We start from the raw sequence: 14,761 nt of genomic DNA, 5'->3' as shown, positions 1-14,761 counted from the left end.
AAGCCTTGATGAATATTCTGGCATCCATTGTTAAAAGTAAAATTAAGGGCCAGTGTGGCAACACCTTTTATACTTTTATAACGTCTGTGATCCTTCCAAAGTAGCCCCGCGCTGCGACTGGTCCATGCAAATGGGTCACGTGGAGCATAGCCTCTGAGATCGCAATCTAGGAGCACTTCAACTGAGACTGGTTCATTTGGGAGGCCAGCACCCCAGATTACAGCTCCAGTAATGGCCAGGATGGGGCTCTGTCATTTTTCGGCCATTTTAAGAGTGCAGCTTCTACATCAGAGTGTCTTTTGAGTCATGGATGCACAAGTTTCCTCAGCTAGACATTCGGCTCAGATTGGTGCAGCACATCTTGCTCTTTCAAAACAGTCGACAGTATTGACGATGAAACATCAAATTTTATGATAGTGTTACGTTTAGGGCAGTCACCATTTTTCAATGTTATGAATTAAGGCTACTTTCTCTTCAAGGGACAGACATCTTTGCAGTGTCTTTGGCAATGGCTTGGTGTTGGCTTGACTGTTCTCATAAGAAGCAGGCAAGCTGTGTCAGGTTACATTTTAAAAGCGCCCACAAAAGTACATAGTATGTGGCCAAACGTGTCTTTCAAAATAGTCTGAATCGTGCCTCTTAAATCCCATCAAAAAAAGAAGTACAAAGAGAGAAAGAGGAAATCGATTGGCACCACTTGCACTATTGTAAAAAAAATTGAATAGGCAAGACTTCATTGTCTGATATGTACAAATATACAGTACACAAAGGAACCAGTGTTAGAGACAACCCCGCCTACTCACGCTCACACACACACATTGTGTATGTGTCTCATGAGTGATTTTGGTCAGCTTGCAATAAGTGGGGCCCCTGCCAGTGCACTTTTAAACTTCGTTCGAGACCATATATAATTTAGATTAGTGACAATTTGAGTAAAGTGGTTTGGGTGTAGTTAGGGTTGTACAAATATTTGAAGCTTTCTAAAAACAAATCAAATAGTGCCTTGTTCGATCTGCTCTTTGAATCGAATGCACTATTTGTAAATGCAAATATTTTTCTAAAAGTTTAGAAATATTTCTTGATATCAACTGCGCCCAAATAACCATAAAATTGCAACAAAAGTACGGTCAATTTTCACGCCCGCAGGCATAATAGAAAAATAAAACATGAGATACTGGAACAGGCTACGTCTTTTAGCAGGCTGAAAAGTGATCATTCGCACTCTGAAGATCCCCGTGCATGTGAAGAAACTGCTTGTTTGCTCCTAATGCTCCATTTGTGCTTTTAATAAACAATGCTTAATAACATACTTTGTAATGACAGAAACTTAACTTTAAGAATGGTACTGCAATGTGAACATATTGTGATAACGGCTATTCATTATGCGAAAACTATTTGAAAAGTATTCGATTCGATTCACTTCTGGCACTATTCAATTTGTGTTCGAGTCAGTCTCAAAAATGACTATTCGCACATGCATAGTTATAATGGATAAATGTACAGTGCTCAGCGATTGAAACGTGATACTCGGACAGCATGGCAGCCAGCCCTTTATGCAGTTATGATGCTGAATGCAGTTACGATGCGTCAAAGCTTCTAACTTTCATGTGATACAAAAATGCATAACCTCAGTGTCGCCAGCACCTACCTGTGGCATAAGAAAGTACCAGCCGCCATGTTGTCTGAGTATCGTGTTTCAATTGCTGAGCGCTTTCCAATTGTTCTTCTTATAGTAATGAAAATATCTTCAGCAGCTATTGGCACCCAGTTTTTTTGGGCCCTTGGTGAATGTTTGCTTCTATATTGTGTCATGAGATTAAGATTGGTCTTGCATGCATTCTTTAGAAAAAATGCTATGTAAATGATCCTTGCGGCGTGCATTTCAGTATTTGAATGTTATGTGTTTGTGGAGAAACTTTGCAGCAATTGTGTTAAACTACAGGTATACAAAGTTCTTGTTTTTGTGTAACCATTTTACTGTGGAGTTCTAACACCTACAGAAACATGCACTGACTGACCCCCCCCCCCCTCCCTTCTCTCTTACACTAGAGACCATTGGGAGTCGCTGCTGCAAGTGGTCAAGTGCGAGATCATCAGCTTCAAGAAGAATGAACATCTTGACTCGTATGTGCTTAGGTATGTCCATCCACAAAACCCACTGAGCCATATATGTCATCTCTCCTAGACTAGCCTTTAAGCAAGCCTTCACTTTATTTCTAGTTTGCCACAAAGCAAATAGGTGCACTCCCATGCTGTATTCATCCCTGGTTATTCCTTTCGTTTTTACCTACTGTTAGTGACAAATCGTGAATGCAGGCCCACAACAGCACTCTGTCCATGAGGTAGGTTACAATTGTCTATGGCCATTGAATGCTTCTGGAATGGCAAGGGCCAGTGCTGTTGTGAATAGTGTATTCATCCTTTGTTCTTGTAATCTATTCGTCACAATGTAAAATTAAGCTGTGGCAGTACATGGGTGACTTCAGGATTCAATCTTGTTGTACCATCATTCGTCATGTATGCTAACCTGCTGCATGAAATGCATTGCATGTCATTTTTGTAAATCCAGAGAGAAAGTTACTCGTGCATATAATGCATTCCAAGGTAAATGAAGTGTTGGCCAGTACTGCAAGATAAGCACAAAGCAAAGAGGGCAAGCAACTCACACATTCAGCCTAACTGAATTAGTCTACACCTGAAAATTGCTACCACTACTTATCAGTATATTTGCTTGGCGATTTCTTTGATACTTCTTTTCGAAGCATTTTTTTTGCCAAGTTCGATATAGCTGTCATGTGCCTGTTACTCATGCATTGGTTTTTCATGTCTTGTGCCTCCATGTCATGTGTAACAGATCTAGGGGGCAGGCGGATGTTACGAGAGATGGGGTTGGGAGACGCAGAGCAGCACAGCAAACAGATTTTAGTTACCCTCTACCCCAAACTCAATATAGAACTCACTCAAAGCAAAACACAATGAAGAAATACCAACACTTATGCAACCTACTTAACTAAACATGTCCTTATTACTGGCTACGTTAGTCCTGGGCATTTGCTACGCGAAGGTCAGGACACCCTAGCCTATGGTTGCGACGCTGCTAGAAAGGATCGTTCTTACTGAATTTTGTCGTCGCACGCATCTTCCGAGTCCGAAGTGTGTCTGATCTTCATCATAGTCGGTGTTCTCGCCGACTACATAAACGTTGCTGCTTTGGTGTTTGTCAGTCAACTCATCTGTCTCTGATGCCAGTGTCCCGAACTCTATCAGTGACGTGGCACCCCAGCCTACCAGTTAGTCCTAACTAACCATGGGTAATCATGGTTAAAAGTGGGTTCCACCACTACTTCAAGTGCCAACGAGACGTCCCGGGGGCTATCATACATGCTGGTCTGCCTCTGAAAGGGGATCCTTGCTGGAGTGCCCGGCACTGCCGTGAGAGGCTGCAGCAAGTCCAAGGAGCCTCGCTCGAACGTCGCCGAGGTCGACCGCCACACCCTGGACCGCCAGCGTCGCGGGCTTGACCAAACCTCCATGGCTCCTGTCGCCAGTGTGATGCTGATGCTACAACCTTCTTTGCCTAGAGCCATGTCGATAATACCAGCTCGGCGCCACTTCTCCCGCGATCACAGCTCGGGTCACATGCCTCGAGGGCTTGTGCTGTTCGGACCGATATGTGCACATCGTCCTCTTCTTCCTTTCTGCGCCGCATGCCTCTTGCATATGACACTCCATGAAAGGTTGTCCCCTCTCCATTGGTCAGCTGTGCCTCAGTAAGTTGTGAAGATGGTTATCCTGAAATCATGCCATCATGCTTGGTGCACCATTGAATGAAGCTTGATGCTATTGTGGCCGTACCTTAAGGTCCGTATGATTATGTGCACTGTTAGATGCATCTACCAGCATAAGAACATTGTAGTTAAGAAATTCATGATGCACCATGGTTGCTGAGCTAGGCTGCAAACCTGCCAAATCTTCAGACTTTCTGTAAAGCTTAAGAATTAACTGGATCTACCATTCTGCGAATGTTGCATCAGGTTTTACTAAAAGTAAATACTGTTTGACAGAATTATGTAAAAGTGTTGAAAGGTGTGGCAGTGCAAGACTGCAAGAAGTGCATGCAAAAGCTTTCATTGGATATATTATAAACAAAACAAGGTCTGATGTGCAGTGGGCACCAGTAGGAAGCATTTGAGTTGTGCCAGTGTTCCACATTATCACTGTGATATCAACTTAACCCCTGAACAGATTTAAAAAGGCAGCAGCGCAACAAACACACAAACAGAGACGAAGATGACAAGGGCGAGCCCTGAGCTTCTAACATGATTCTGAATGGTTCACGAATGTATACGGGCTGTCCGAGCAAGTGCTTATCATCTGCGCATGCGTAGATGTGCCAGCTCTTTGTCTGAAAGTGTAATGGAGGCGATGCTGACACATTGCTCCCCAAGTCTACAAATCCGTTCAGATTCTGCGATTTCCCGTCTCACACACGTTTTACTCTTCTTGATAATGGAAGTGTTTTCAAGGACAGGCAAACAGTCCTTGCAAGTCAGACAATGACTTGCCAGAAAACCTTCAAAATCCTTTCCTTCACGCGCATTTTTTTAGGTTGCTTGCATGCTCCCTTAACCTATTAATAATGCATGTCCCAGTTTGGCCAACATACACTTTGCTTCACCTTGAAGGAATTTGATAGACTATACCTTCTGCGCATTCAACAAAAGACTGCCTGTGCTTTGTGCCGCAGTCACGCTGCTGGGTTGGTGCCAGGTCGGTCAACCTGCAAAGCTTCGATAATTTAGGGGGGGCGCAGAGAACATGACTTTCACATCGTAATGCTGGGCCACTGTCAAGGTCTCAAGGTGTAATAGACAACGCAATGAACATTCGAACCAGGAAAAGAATTTATAGAGCGTGAACATAAAAAAAATATATCGATCTACAAGGAACACACACTACAAACCAAATAGCAAAACATACCAAACAACAAACTATACACAGTGTGTTAATTAAACATCTAGTAGACCCTTTAGCAAACTTGTTAGGTCCCCAAAATGTGTACTTTGAGATTTTATACGTTATTTATGTTAAATAAACTTTCGAACTTTAAAAATCCTCACACATGATGAATTAGGAAGCTCAAAATATTTACATTGCATCCATTGATGTGGCCACGTCACCTCATCGTCACTGCTTCTGACAACACATTGATAGGCCCGCCAATGCGCCATGGATTCGACGCCCCTGTCCGGCGTTCGGCCCACGGTTGACCTGGTCAAGCGGTCAGGGCAGCATGGTGACAGAGGCACCTGGATCGCCCGGCCGGCTCTGCTAGAATGCAGATCGTAGTTGCAGGGAGTCTTGGAGACGGTGCCGTCAGCCTGAAGCTGCGTGTTCTAGTGGGGCACGCACTTAGCTCACGGGTCACAGCTGCGGCAGCTGAAATACAGCTTCCACTAGGTTGTCGCTGTCTCCACAATCCCTCCACTTCGTTCGGCCTTCAGCTCCTTCTTTCCCCATCATTCCAGAGCACAGCTGTGCTGCTCTCTCTTTTGCTAAGTGTCCTTTTTGTCTGTTGTCCACGTAGCGCCGCATACATGTTTGTGCTCCTTCTTCTTTCATATATTCAATGCTATATATTCGGACACTTTCTTATTTTCTCACTGCTTTTCTTTTTTTCTTCCACAGCCTGCTCATGCTTTCTTGTCCTCTTCATATCTCCTGCTTTTTCTTCTTCTCCCCTTCTTTCTTGGCTCATGACAGCCACCTTTTTCAAATTGTGCAATAGCGTGTGAATGTAAGGTACCACAGCTACCTTCTGCCTAAGCTGTGCATGAGCTTCACTCATTTGCAGCTTTGTGCACATCTTTTTTAGAAGGCCCTTGGCGGTGGAAATGAGGTGGTTCTGAGGATACCCGGCGCTCGGCAGTCTTTCGGCTTTATTATTGACTGCAACTGAGATACGATGCAAGCAAGATTTGCCAAGAACGTTCTTTAGAGACACTGCGGCAATAGCTTGTTTAATGAGCTTAGTGTGGGCAGACCTGAAAGGCAGAAGTGGTTTGTTGGCATGCAGTCATAGCTCCAGCAGACACCAACACATTTGATGTGCATGTGGTAAACTTTTCTTCTTCTTCTGGCGCCTCACTAGTGTGAGGCATGAGCGAGTAGTGGGGTATGGCTTAAGAGATGAAGAAGAGGAGTTAGAAACGATGGAGTAGAGCAAGTGAAGAGACAAATAAAATCCATGTGCTCTTAACTGTGCTTGGTGGTTCCACATTAACTGGTGACCCAGACTTCGAATGTGACCTTCAGTGGATCAAACCAAGACTCCAGACGACCTCAACTCTGCTCCTACTACCTCTGCAGTTGGTCAGGTACCTTCTACAGGTGTTATAGGAGCTGCAGCTACCATTACACTACTACAGCTATGGCTCGCCAATCCCTTTGCTGTAGGTCATACAAGCTGACAAGTTCCACAGTCATTGTGTCACATTTGAGTTTCGCAAATAGGAACTCCTGCTTGAAGCTTTGCCACTACAGGCTATGGCCGATACGCGACATCCTTGTTTAGCCACATCAGGAAATGCCATATATGACAATCAAAGAGGTTCTTCTTTGCCGTCTCGTCCCGCCTGCGCATTGGCATATTCAGCAGCTCTTGAACAACGAAGAGCTTGGTGACCGACGTCCAACTCAGTTTCTATGTCACCTGCAACACCTCATTGGTGACCAACTAGACTCCTTGGACATGGCCGTATTACGCGAGTTGTTTTACTTCTTCCAGCCAACGTACACATGGCTCTCATCACAGCTCAGCATAAGCCCTTGTCAGAACTTGCCGAACTTGCCAAACTCGCCGATGATATGGACGTCGCTGTGGCAGTTACAAAAGTTGTCCATAGATCGCCACTTCCTGAAGTGAATTCAATTCAGGAAACAGTAATGGAGCTTGCTACTCAAGTTGCGGACTTGTCAGGAATTGCACAACACTCGCAACTTCAATGACCGACCCTATCCAACTCGTCAGCCGCTCATGCTGCTTTCTATGCAATGCCTGTTTCAACAACCAGAATGCAGTTTTTCGTCACAGGGCCTGTGCGACAATCACCACCGTTGCCATGCCACGGCTCGTCCGTGTGTGGCACCCTGTTCGTGGCACATGGGAAACGCTCAGGCCGGTCGTGAATAACATTGGCGGACGATCATGGCCATACGTCAGGCCGCCTTCTCCACATAACCGACCGAACCACAGGACTGTGTTTGTTGGTAGACACTGATGTAGAGGTCAGCATAATTCCTGTGTCCAAAGCTGACTGGCGTCTCCGCGCAAAGTCAACCTCCCTGCTAGCTATCGACTCTTCCTTCATCGCAACTTAGACAGAAGTCTCTTGTCCTTGATCTATCTTAAGAGAAGGTTGCAATGGCTATTTTGGAATAGCAGACGCCTGCTATGCCATCTTAGGGGCTGATTTCTGGAGCATTTTTAATCTGCTTGCAGATATGAGCCGCTGTCGCCTGGTGGATAACATCACGGGTCCATCAGTGAAAGGTTTTCTGTCGCACGCTACTGCTGTCAACCTTACTTTCATCAAACTGGCTACCTCACCATATACAGCTCTACTCAACGAGTTTCCAGAGATTACTACACAGTCTTTGATGGCTAAAACCCCTAAACACACTGTAACCCATTGTATTGTTACTGCCCATTTACTGCCGCCCCCACCGAGTCGGTCCTGATTAACTTCGAGTTGCCCACAATGAATTCAAGCATATGTTACAACTAAAAATGATTCGTCCGTCATCAAGCTCGTGGTGGTCAGCAATACACATGGTGCCTAAGAAGAACAATGACTGGTTGCCCTGTGGTGATTATCGTGCACTGAATGCGGTCACTGTTCCTGACCGATATTCCCAACCGACCCAATATTCAGGATTGCGCTTCCTTTTTAATTCACAACAATATATTAGAAAATCGCTTTTGTGCAAGCTTATCACCAGATACCGGCTGAGCCAGCCGACATTCCAAAAACTGCTATAACTACTCCATTAGGCCTTTTTGAGTATGTACGCCTGCCTTTCAGTTTGCGCAACGCTGCTCAAACCTTTCAGCGTTTTATAAAGAAAGTCAACAGAGGCTTACCATTTTGTTTTGCCTACATGAATGATCTTCTTGTCACCAACAGCGATGCTGAAACCCATGAAGCACATCTACGTCAGCTTTTCACTCAACTCTTGATTATGATCTCGTCATCACTGTTGACAAATGTCAGTTTGGGGTTCCAGAGATTGATTTTTTCAGACATCACATAACCAGTCATGGCATCACTCTGCTGCCTGACAAGGTTCAGGCCATCATCCACTACCCGTCACCAGAGTCTACACGTAGCTTGAGACGATTTCTCGGACTCGTCAACTTTCATCACCGTTTCATCCCTGCATGCTCTATGTTGGTGCAGCTTCTTGAAGCACTCCTCTCCATTTTGCAAGCCGAGTCTACTGCACTTCCTTGAGACAGTCATTGATCACGCTTTCGCCGCCGTTAAGAGTGCACTTGCACAAGCTGCCCTTCTGCATCACCTTCCACAGACTGCTTGCACTAGCCTTTTGGTGGACGCTTCTTTGTAAGCCGTGGGAGCCACTCTTTATCAGTGGATTAATGGCACATGGGCCCCCATCTTTTCCCACAAGTTGCGCAACACTGAACGCCAATACAGTATTTAAGACCGGAGATTCTCGCAGCCTACCTCACAGTGAAGCATTTCAGGTACTTCCTTGAAAGGCAACAATCTATAATTCTTGCCGACTACAAACCACTTATTTCGGTTTTACGTTCCTGCAGTGCCACCCATACTCCTAGAGAGTTCTGGCATCTTGTTTTTAGTCCCGAATTCACGACAGAGATATGCTACATCAAAGGCAGCCTTAACAGGGCAGCGGATGCTCACATTCACATTACCACCAATGCCATGAAAAGTTCTGTCCACCTTTCCTTGTTTTCACTCACAGTGGCTCAAGCATCTGACAGTGAACTTCCACAACTCTGATCTGTGTCCCTCTGTTTGGAGCAAGTCAACTTTCCTGTCCATGGCGTCACTCTGGTGCGACGTTTCACCTAGCAGTACCCGCATTTATGTTCCTGCTCTTCTTCATCGTGCTGTTTTTGATACACTGCACTCAATCTGCCATCCAGGCATATGTGCTACGCAACACCTTATAACTAAACGTTACATTTCGTACCCGCATTTTTGTACGTGTTGACACACTTCGTCGTTCTCTTCAGCCCCGCTACAATGGTCTTTTGCCCGTCATCAAACATTCTGAACACCATTTCACAATCCTGTGCAATGGGCGTAAAGACACTGTTGCTCTCTCAAGGATCAAAGCAGCTCCCATTATAAACACCTCCGTCTGACCATCTCTTCATGTGACCACAGCCAGGGGAGGCCCACCTGTAGCAAACTTTTCTTCTTCAGGTGCATCGCTGGTTTCAGACATTAGCAAGTAGTGGGGTACAGCTTAATAGATGAGGAAGCTGTAAACGTGTGAAGCTTGTGCACAGCGTAGGCAGAAGGTAGCTGATACCTTACGTTCACACGCTATCGCACAATCTGAAGAAGGTGACCCAGCGTTACAACCTGAAAGTCGTGTTCCCTGCCCCCTGCAAGCTGAACCCAGCAGCGTGACTGCGGCACACAGCACAGGCGGTCTTTTGTTGAATGCGCAGAAGATGTTGTCTATCAAATTCTTTTATAGTGCGGCAAAGTGTATGTTGGCCAAACTGGGAGATGCATTACTAGTAGGTTAAGGGAGCGGGCAAACAACATAAAAAATGCACGTGAAGGAAAGGATTTTGAAGGTTCTCTGGCAAGTCATTGTCTGACTTGCAAGGACTGTTCGCCCGACCTTGAAAACACTTCTGTTATCAAGAAGAGTAAAATGTGTGTGACATAGGAAGTGCTGGGCAGTACAAAAATACATCTTAGATACTCTTTGGGTATCTTGTACCTGTATCGTGATATGTCTGGCAAGACTTGTATCACTATACAACTTGCACTTGTATATAAGACTTGTACCTTAAGATACAAGATACTGCTATCATGACATCACAGTGCGAAACTATAAATATTGGCTGAACTCCATTTCTCAAGCTAATACTGCTACCACTAAACCGCCTGAATTTCCACATGCACTGCATCTTCTATTGTCTGACAACAGGTAAGATTACAATACTGCATGCTTAAGTGTCATAGCTATTAGTGGTGCTGCCTGTATTGTGTTTCTATGTATTCACTGTGATATTGCGATACGGAACCGCCTTTCTATTTTACATAGATATACTTTTTTTTAGCTCGCCTTAAATTTTCTAGTGTTACAAATCACCAGGTAATCAGAGCTATAAGTGGCAGTAGTGTGAATAGAGGCAGTATCCTGCGATGCTTTGCGCCTCTACAATACATATGAAACGTTTTTCGGCTGCACAAGTTTTATAGTAGAAGAAAAATCGTAGAAGGATTACACATTAATGAATATGTCTCTAACAGACACTTTACGCCAGCAGATAAGTAGAATATGAAAAGTAATTGCAACTTTATGTGCTCTTTAGATACACGATGAGTCACAAAAAAATCATGCAGAAACTCCTGTGGGAGTTGTCTAAGTATGCATAAGCATTCTGCCACTTGCTAATCTCTACGCAGCCTGGTGTCATTATCAATGCTATGCTAGCGCAAATGACAGCGCTGCAATGACATGAACTGGCGCGGACAGCGGCACAAGGTGCATTGATAACACAAGGAAAGTACAGCAGGTGGCGGCGCCTCGTGCGCTGATGACGTTTTGATCATTATATAAGCTGTCGTGGAGGAAGGAAAAGCTACCTTGCCCTACCCCACCCCCTCCGCACTCTAGGAAAAAAGGATGGAGGAAGTCATGTGGCACTTTTTTGTTGCTTTATTTCTTTCACTCTAGTGGCCATGCTCTCGGGCCACAATGGCTGCTTTGTTATGGTTGTGTGCGCTCACACATATTGCTCTGTGGGTTTAGTACGGTGGCAAAGGCATAGTGTGTGCTGGATTGCGTTAGTCTCCCTGTTTTGTACCGCTGTGGTATCTAGATTGTGCTCTCCCAGCTGTTGTGGCCAGGTGAGACTGGTAGAAGTAAAATGCGTGGAACGAACGTGCATGCAACGCTGTACACCACACTACGGACGAAGGACAGCGTGAGAATATTGTTTCTGTCTTCATTGGATTCATGCTAACCTGTCATCACAGACTGAAACCACTGCTTCAAATTATGTACGATAAACACCTTGTACGTCTGTGACAGCTGTGCAGTGTTCCTGCTTTAGACAGCGGATGATGCATTTGTGGCATGTAAAACAGCCAAGTGGAATGATGCGAAAGAAGCAGCTGCTGTGAGTAACAAAGGGAGGAACTCCCTTTACTGCAGTAATTTTATATGTGCACTCAAGGGGCGCAAGGAAGTGAAGGTTGGTGGACAAGGGTGAACAAGGCTCGACAGCAGAACATACCCTTGCATGTATGGAGGAGCGGGGGAGTGCAGTGCTGCCATCTTGTGACACTAATCTCTGCTTTGCCTGTCGCACCTCCACTGTGAGAGGCCACCCGAAACGTGTTCAGTAAAGCAAAACGATTCCGATGAAGCGACAACCAGCACATGTTTGTTCTCATAAACTGCAGATGGGCTTACCATAGGTTGTATCACAATGGAATACACCGTGATTGGACTGTTGGTCAGATTGCTACAGTGTGCAGCCCGGCATGGTTACGCCTGTGGCAGCGAGCTGGAGGCGAAAAATGTAAATAAGAGAGGAGAATCTGGCCCGATTTGATGGCAGAGTAACGTAGACTTCCGGCATCACTTTGCTTCACAAAGAGTGACGTCAGGGCCCCTCTTTAGATTTTTCTTCCTCCATGTAAACCGCTATCGCTCTTGAGCCCCTTATCCATCTTTTTCGAACCATTATAGTGTTTTAGTTTGGAGTTTTTATGCTCTGCTCAGCAGCTAAGCGGAGCGGAAGTGCGAATGCACATGCACCCTCCGTTTAGATGCAAACGGGCTTGTGGAGTGACAAATATGGTCCGCTTACAAGCTGCCTGAGCAGAGTGGGCTGCGCAGCAGGTTGGCTAGCGTTGGCATCAGAAAGGATTGAATTCGATGCAGAAAGCAAGCTCGCTGGCCATCACGTGGCGTTCCCCAAGATAGCGCTTTATTTTCCGCTGGATAAAATGGACCTGTAACTCATTACAAGCACACGTCTAGATGCTTCATGGACAAATAAGTAGTATATATACGTTTTACTTTATAAAAGTGATCAATGGGTGTTTTTATTTTCTTTCATTACCCTGAATTTGGCCAGAGGGCGCTGCAACTACGAAAGGTCCTTGAGAAAAGTCCTACGAAGGTTCTACAAAAGGGTTAGCTTGAGATTTTGTGGCAAATGGACGTGCTTTTCAGGGCTGTGTGGCGGTGATGAAATCATAAGTTTTTGTGCATGCTTTGAGCTTGCTTTTGTTTTTGATTTCCTGATTTTTTACCCTTTAAATAATAATTAGGTAGTTTTTCTTTCTTTCTTTTGTCTCTCTCTTTTCGTGTGCATGGGTGTGTTTCGTGCACACTTAGTTTTGCAGGATAGTGAGAGCGTCCTCTCGCACCATGTGCTTCAACACATGCAACCGGATGGGACGTTAAGTCTCTATAGCCTTTAAATAGTAGCTTGGAAGTGGCAAGACTAATAGCTATTAGTGGTTTTATTTTGTCTGTTTTGGTAGGAAAGTGAGAGCATGGCCGCGTGGTTGAACATGTGTGAAAATGTCATACCTTAAGTCTCTTTGGCATTGATTGCTTTTAAGACATTGGGGACAATTTGCAACATCTTAAGGATTGAGATCCTGTGTGTATCAGTTTTTGTTAGAAGGTACATGCTCTGCATTATTATAGTATTGTAGTATTTGCATTAGAAAAAGCTGTGCAATACATGGCAGGAAAGCCGGCAAAGCGGGCAGTGAGCGGGGCGTCCCTCAAGGCAGATGAGGGGACGGATGAGAATGGAGAGGGAGTCGAGTCAATCGGCACATGCTGTGATGTCGATACTAGGCTTAAGAAAATGGAGGCTTTCTAGGAAGAGCTTGTCAGACAGGTTGAAGAGCTCACAAATCAGCTAAATAGGGAGCGGGATGCCTGGGAGGTAGTGGAAGAAAGACTTGAAGCAGCTGAGGAAAAGCTGAACAGGGCCGCCATTGTGAACGAGAATGGTTGTGACAATAGAACGCAGTCTCCCAACGTGACAGGAGGGGGAGTGCCAGCAAAGTACATGGAACGCATGCAATGTGGTGAGGGGCTAGCTGGAAAGAGCGGCACCTACCTTGAGGCCGCCACGGGAAAAAAGCAGGAGCACAGGGGTCAATCGCCCTTGTTGAATCTGAATCACACGTAAAAGGACAAAGGGAAGCTGGGAGAGGTAAGAGAGGGAAATGGTGAATGTCGCCAGCGACTCAAACCTGGCTAGATTCTCAGAAGCAATTGTGGAGAGGGTGAACGGTGATATTAGAACGGTAGGGACATTTCCAGGGCAGACACTGGGTTCTGTCATGGAGCGAGCAAAAGAAAAGCTCGCGGAAAATGCCCATGTGCGCAACCATGTCATAGTAGCAGGTGGCCTAAATGACATCCTAAACAAGAAAAGGACAGGACTAGCCCAGCGCTTGGCGAAGGGGTTGGACAACTTGCGCGAGCTATCCTCAGAGGTGCAGATTGTGGTGTGCATGGTGCCGGAAGTGCCTGTATGTGACAGTCACGTACAAAGAGCCGTAGTGGCTGCTAATGAGGTGATATGGAAAATGAGCCTAGAGAAGGCTTTGAGGTTGTCGAAGTAAACGGGGAAGTGAGAAGGTGTGTTGATTTCCAACGAAACAGGATCCACTTCAATTACAGGCTTGCACAAGAAGTGGGCTGGCGACTTGCTGGTCGTGCTGTTGCTTGTTTAGGGGGCCCACACGTGCTAAGGAATACCTCAGAATAGCATCACTGTCAATAACAGAAAAAGGAGGAAAGCAAGAAAGAGAGCTCGCCATGCAATAGGCTACATAAACATGCAGGGTGACAGAAGAAAGGAAAAGTGGGGAGAGATTGAGGAGCAGTTAAATAGAAAGCAAATAGGGGTGTATTCGGTTACAGAAACCCACCTTAGAGACTCAAGAGCCGCTGGTGATTGAGGATTATGTTTGGGAAGGGTGCAACATAACTAAGTCGGAAAGAAAGGGAGGGGGAGTCTGAATGCTCATCCATCAAGGAGCCAAATGGAAAAGAGTAAATTCAAATTGTCAAGAGCATCTTTGGTTATCAGGTACAATGAGTGGGGAAAAAACTTAGCTGGGCGTTACATATTTGTGGACCGGAAATAATTGCACAGAGAAGAATAAAGAGTTAGTGGAATGCATAAGTGCTGATATTAAGGATTTCGGGAATGACGCTGAAATTATCCTAGTAGGTTACATGAATGTCCACATACAGGATTTAGATGGCTATACCGACAACAACGGGAAGTCAATGCTAGACCTTTGCGAGCAACATAACCTCGTTATCGTGAATACAGGGCCTAAATGTGAAGGGCAGATCATGTGGGAAATGGGAGACTGGCAATCAACCATTGATTACTGTTTGATGACAGAAGGTATTGAGGACAAGTTGAGAGAAATGGTCATTGACGAGGAAGGGTATAGCAGTATAGGGAGTGACC

The 14,761-nt window shown here is 45.3% G+C and overlaps 1 protein-coding gene across 1 annotated transcript in view; it reads left to right on the top strand.

Moving 5' to 3' along the window:
* Nucleotides 1-14,761, top strand: part of SamDC (S-adenosylmethionine decarboxylase) — a 122,079-nt gene that overhangs the window by 56,019 nt on the left and 51,299 nt on the right. The window contains exon 2 of the mRNA XM_050172026.3: nt 2,050-2,136. Within this exon, the coding sequence (XP_050027983.1) occupies nt 2,050-2,136 (87 nt within the window). The remainder of the gene's footprint in view (nt 1-2,049; nt 2,137-14,761) is intronic.

This window comes from Dermacentor andersoni, chromosome 6 (assembly GCF_023375885.2).
Source record: "Dermacentor andersoni chromosome 6, qqDerAnde1_hic_scaffold, whole genome shotgun sequence".
NCBI classification, from domain to species: Eukaryota; Metazoa; Arthropoda; class Arachnida; order Ixodida; family Ixodidae; genus Dermacentor; species Dermacentor andersoni.
Note: the sequence above shows the minus strand (reverse complement) of the source record. Positions and strands in the feature narration are given on the sequence as shown.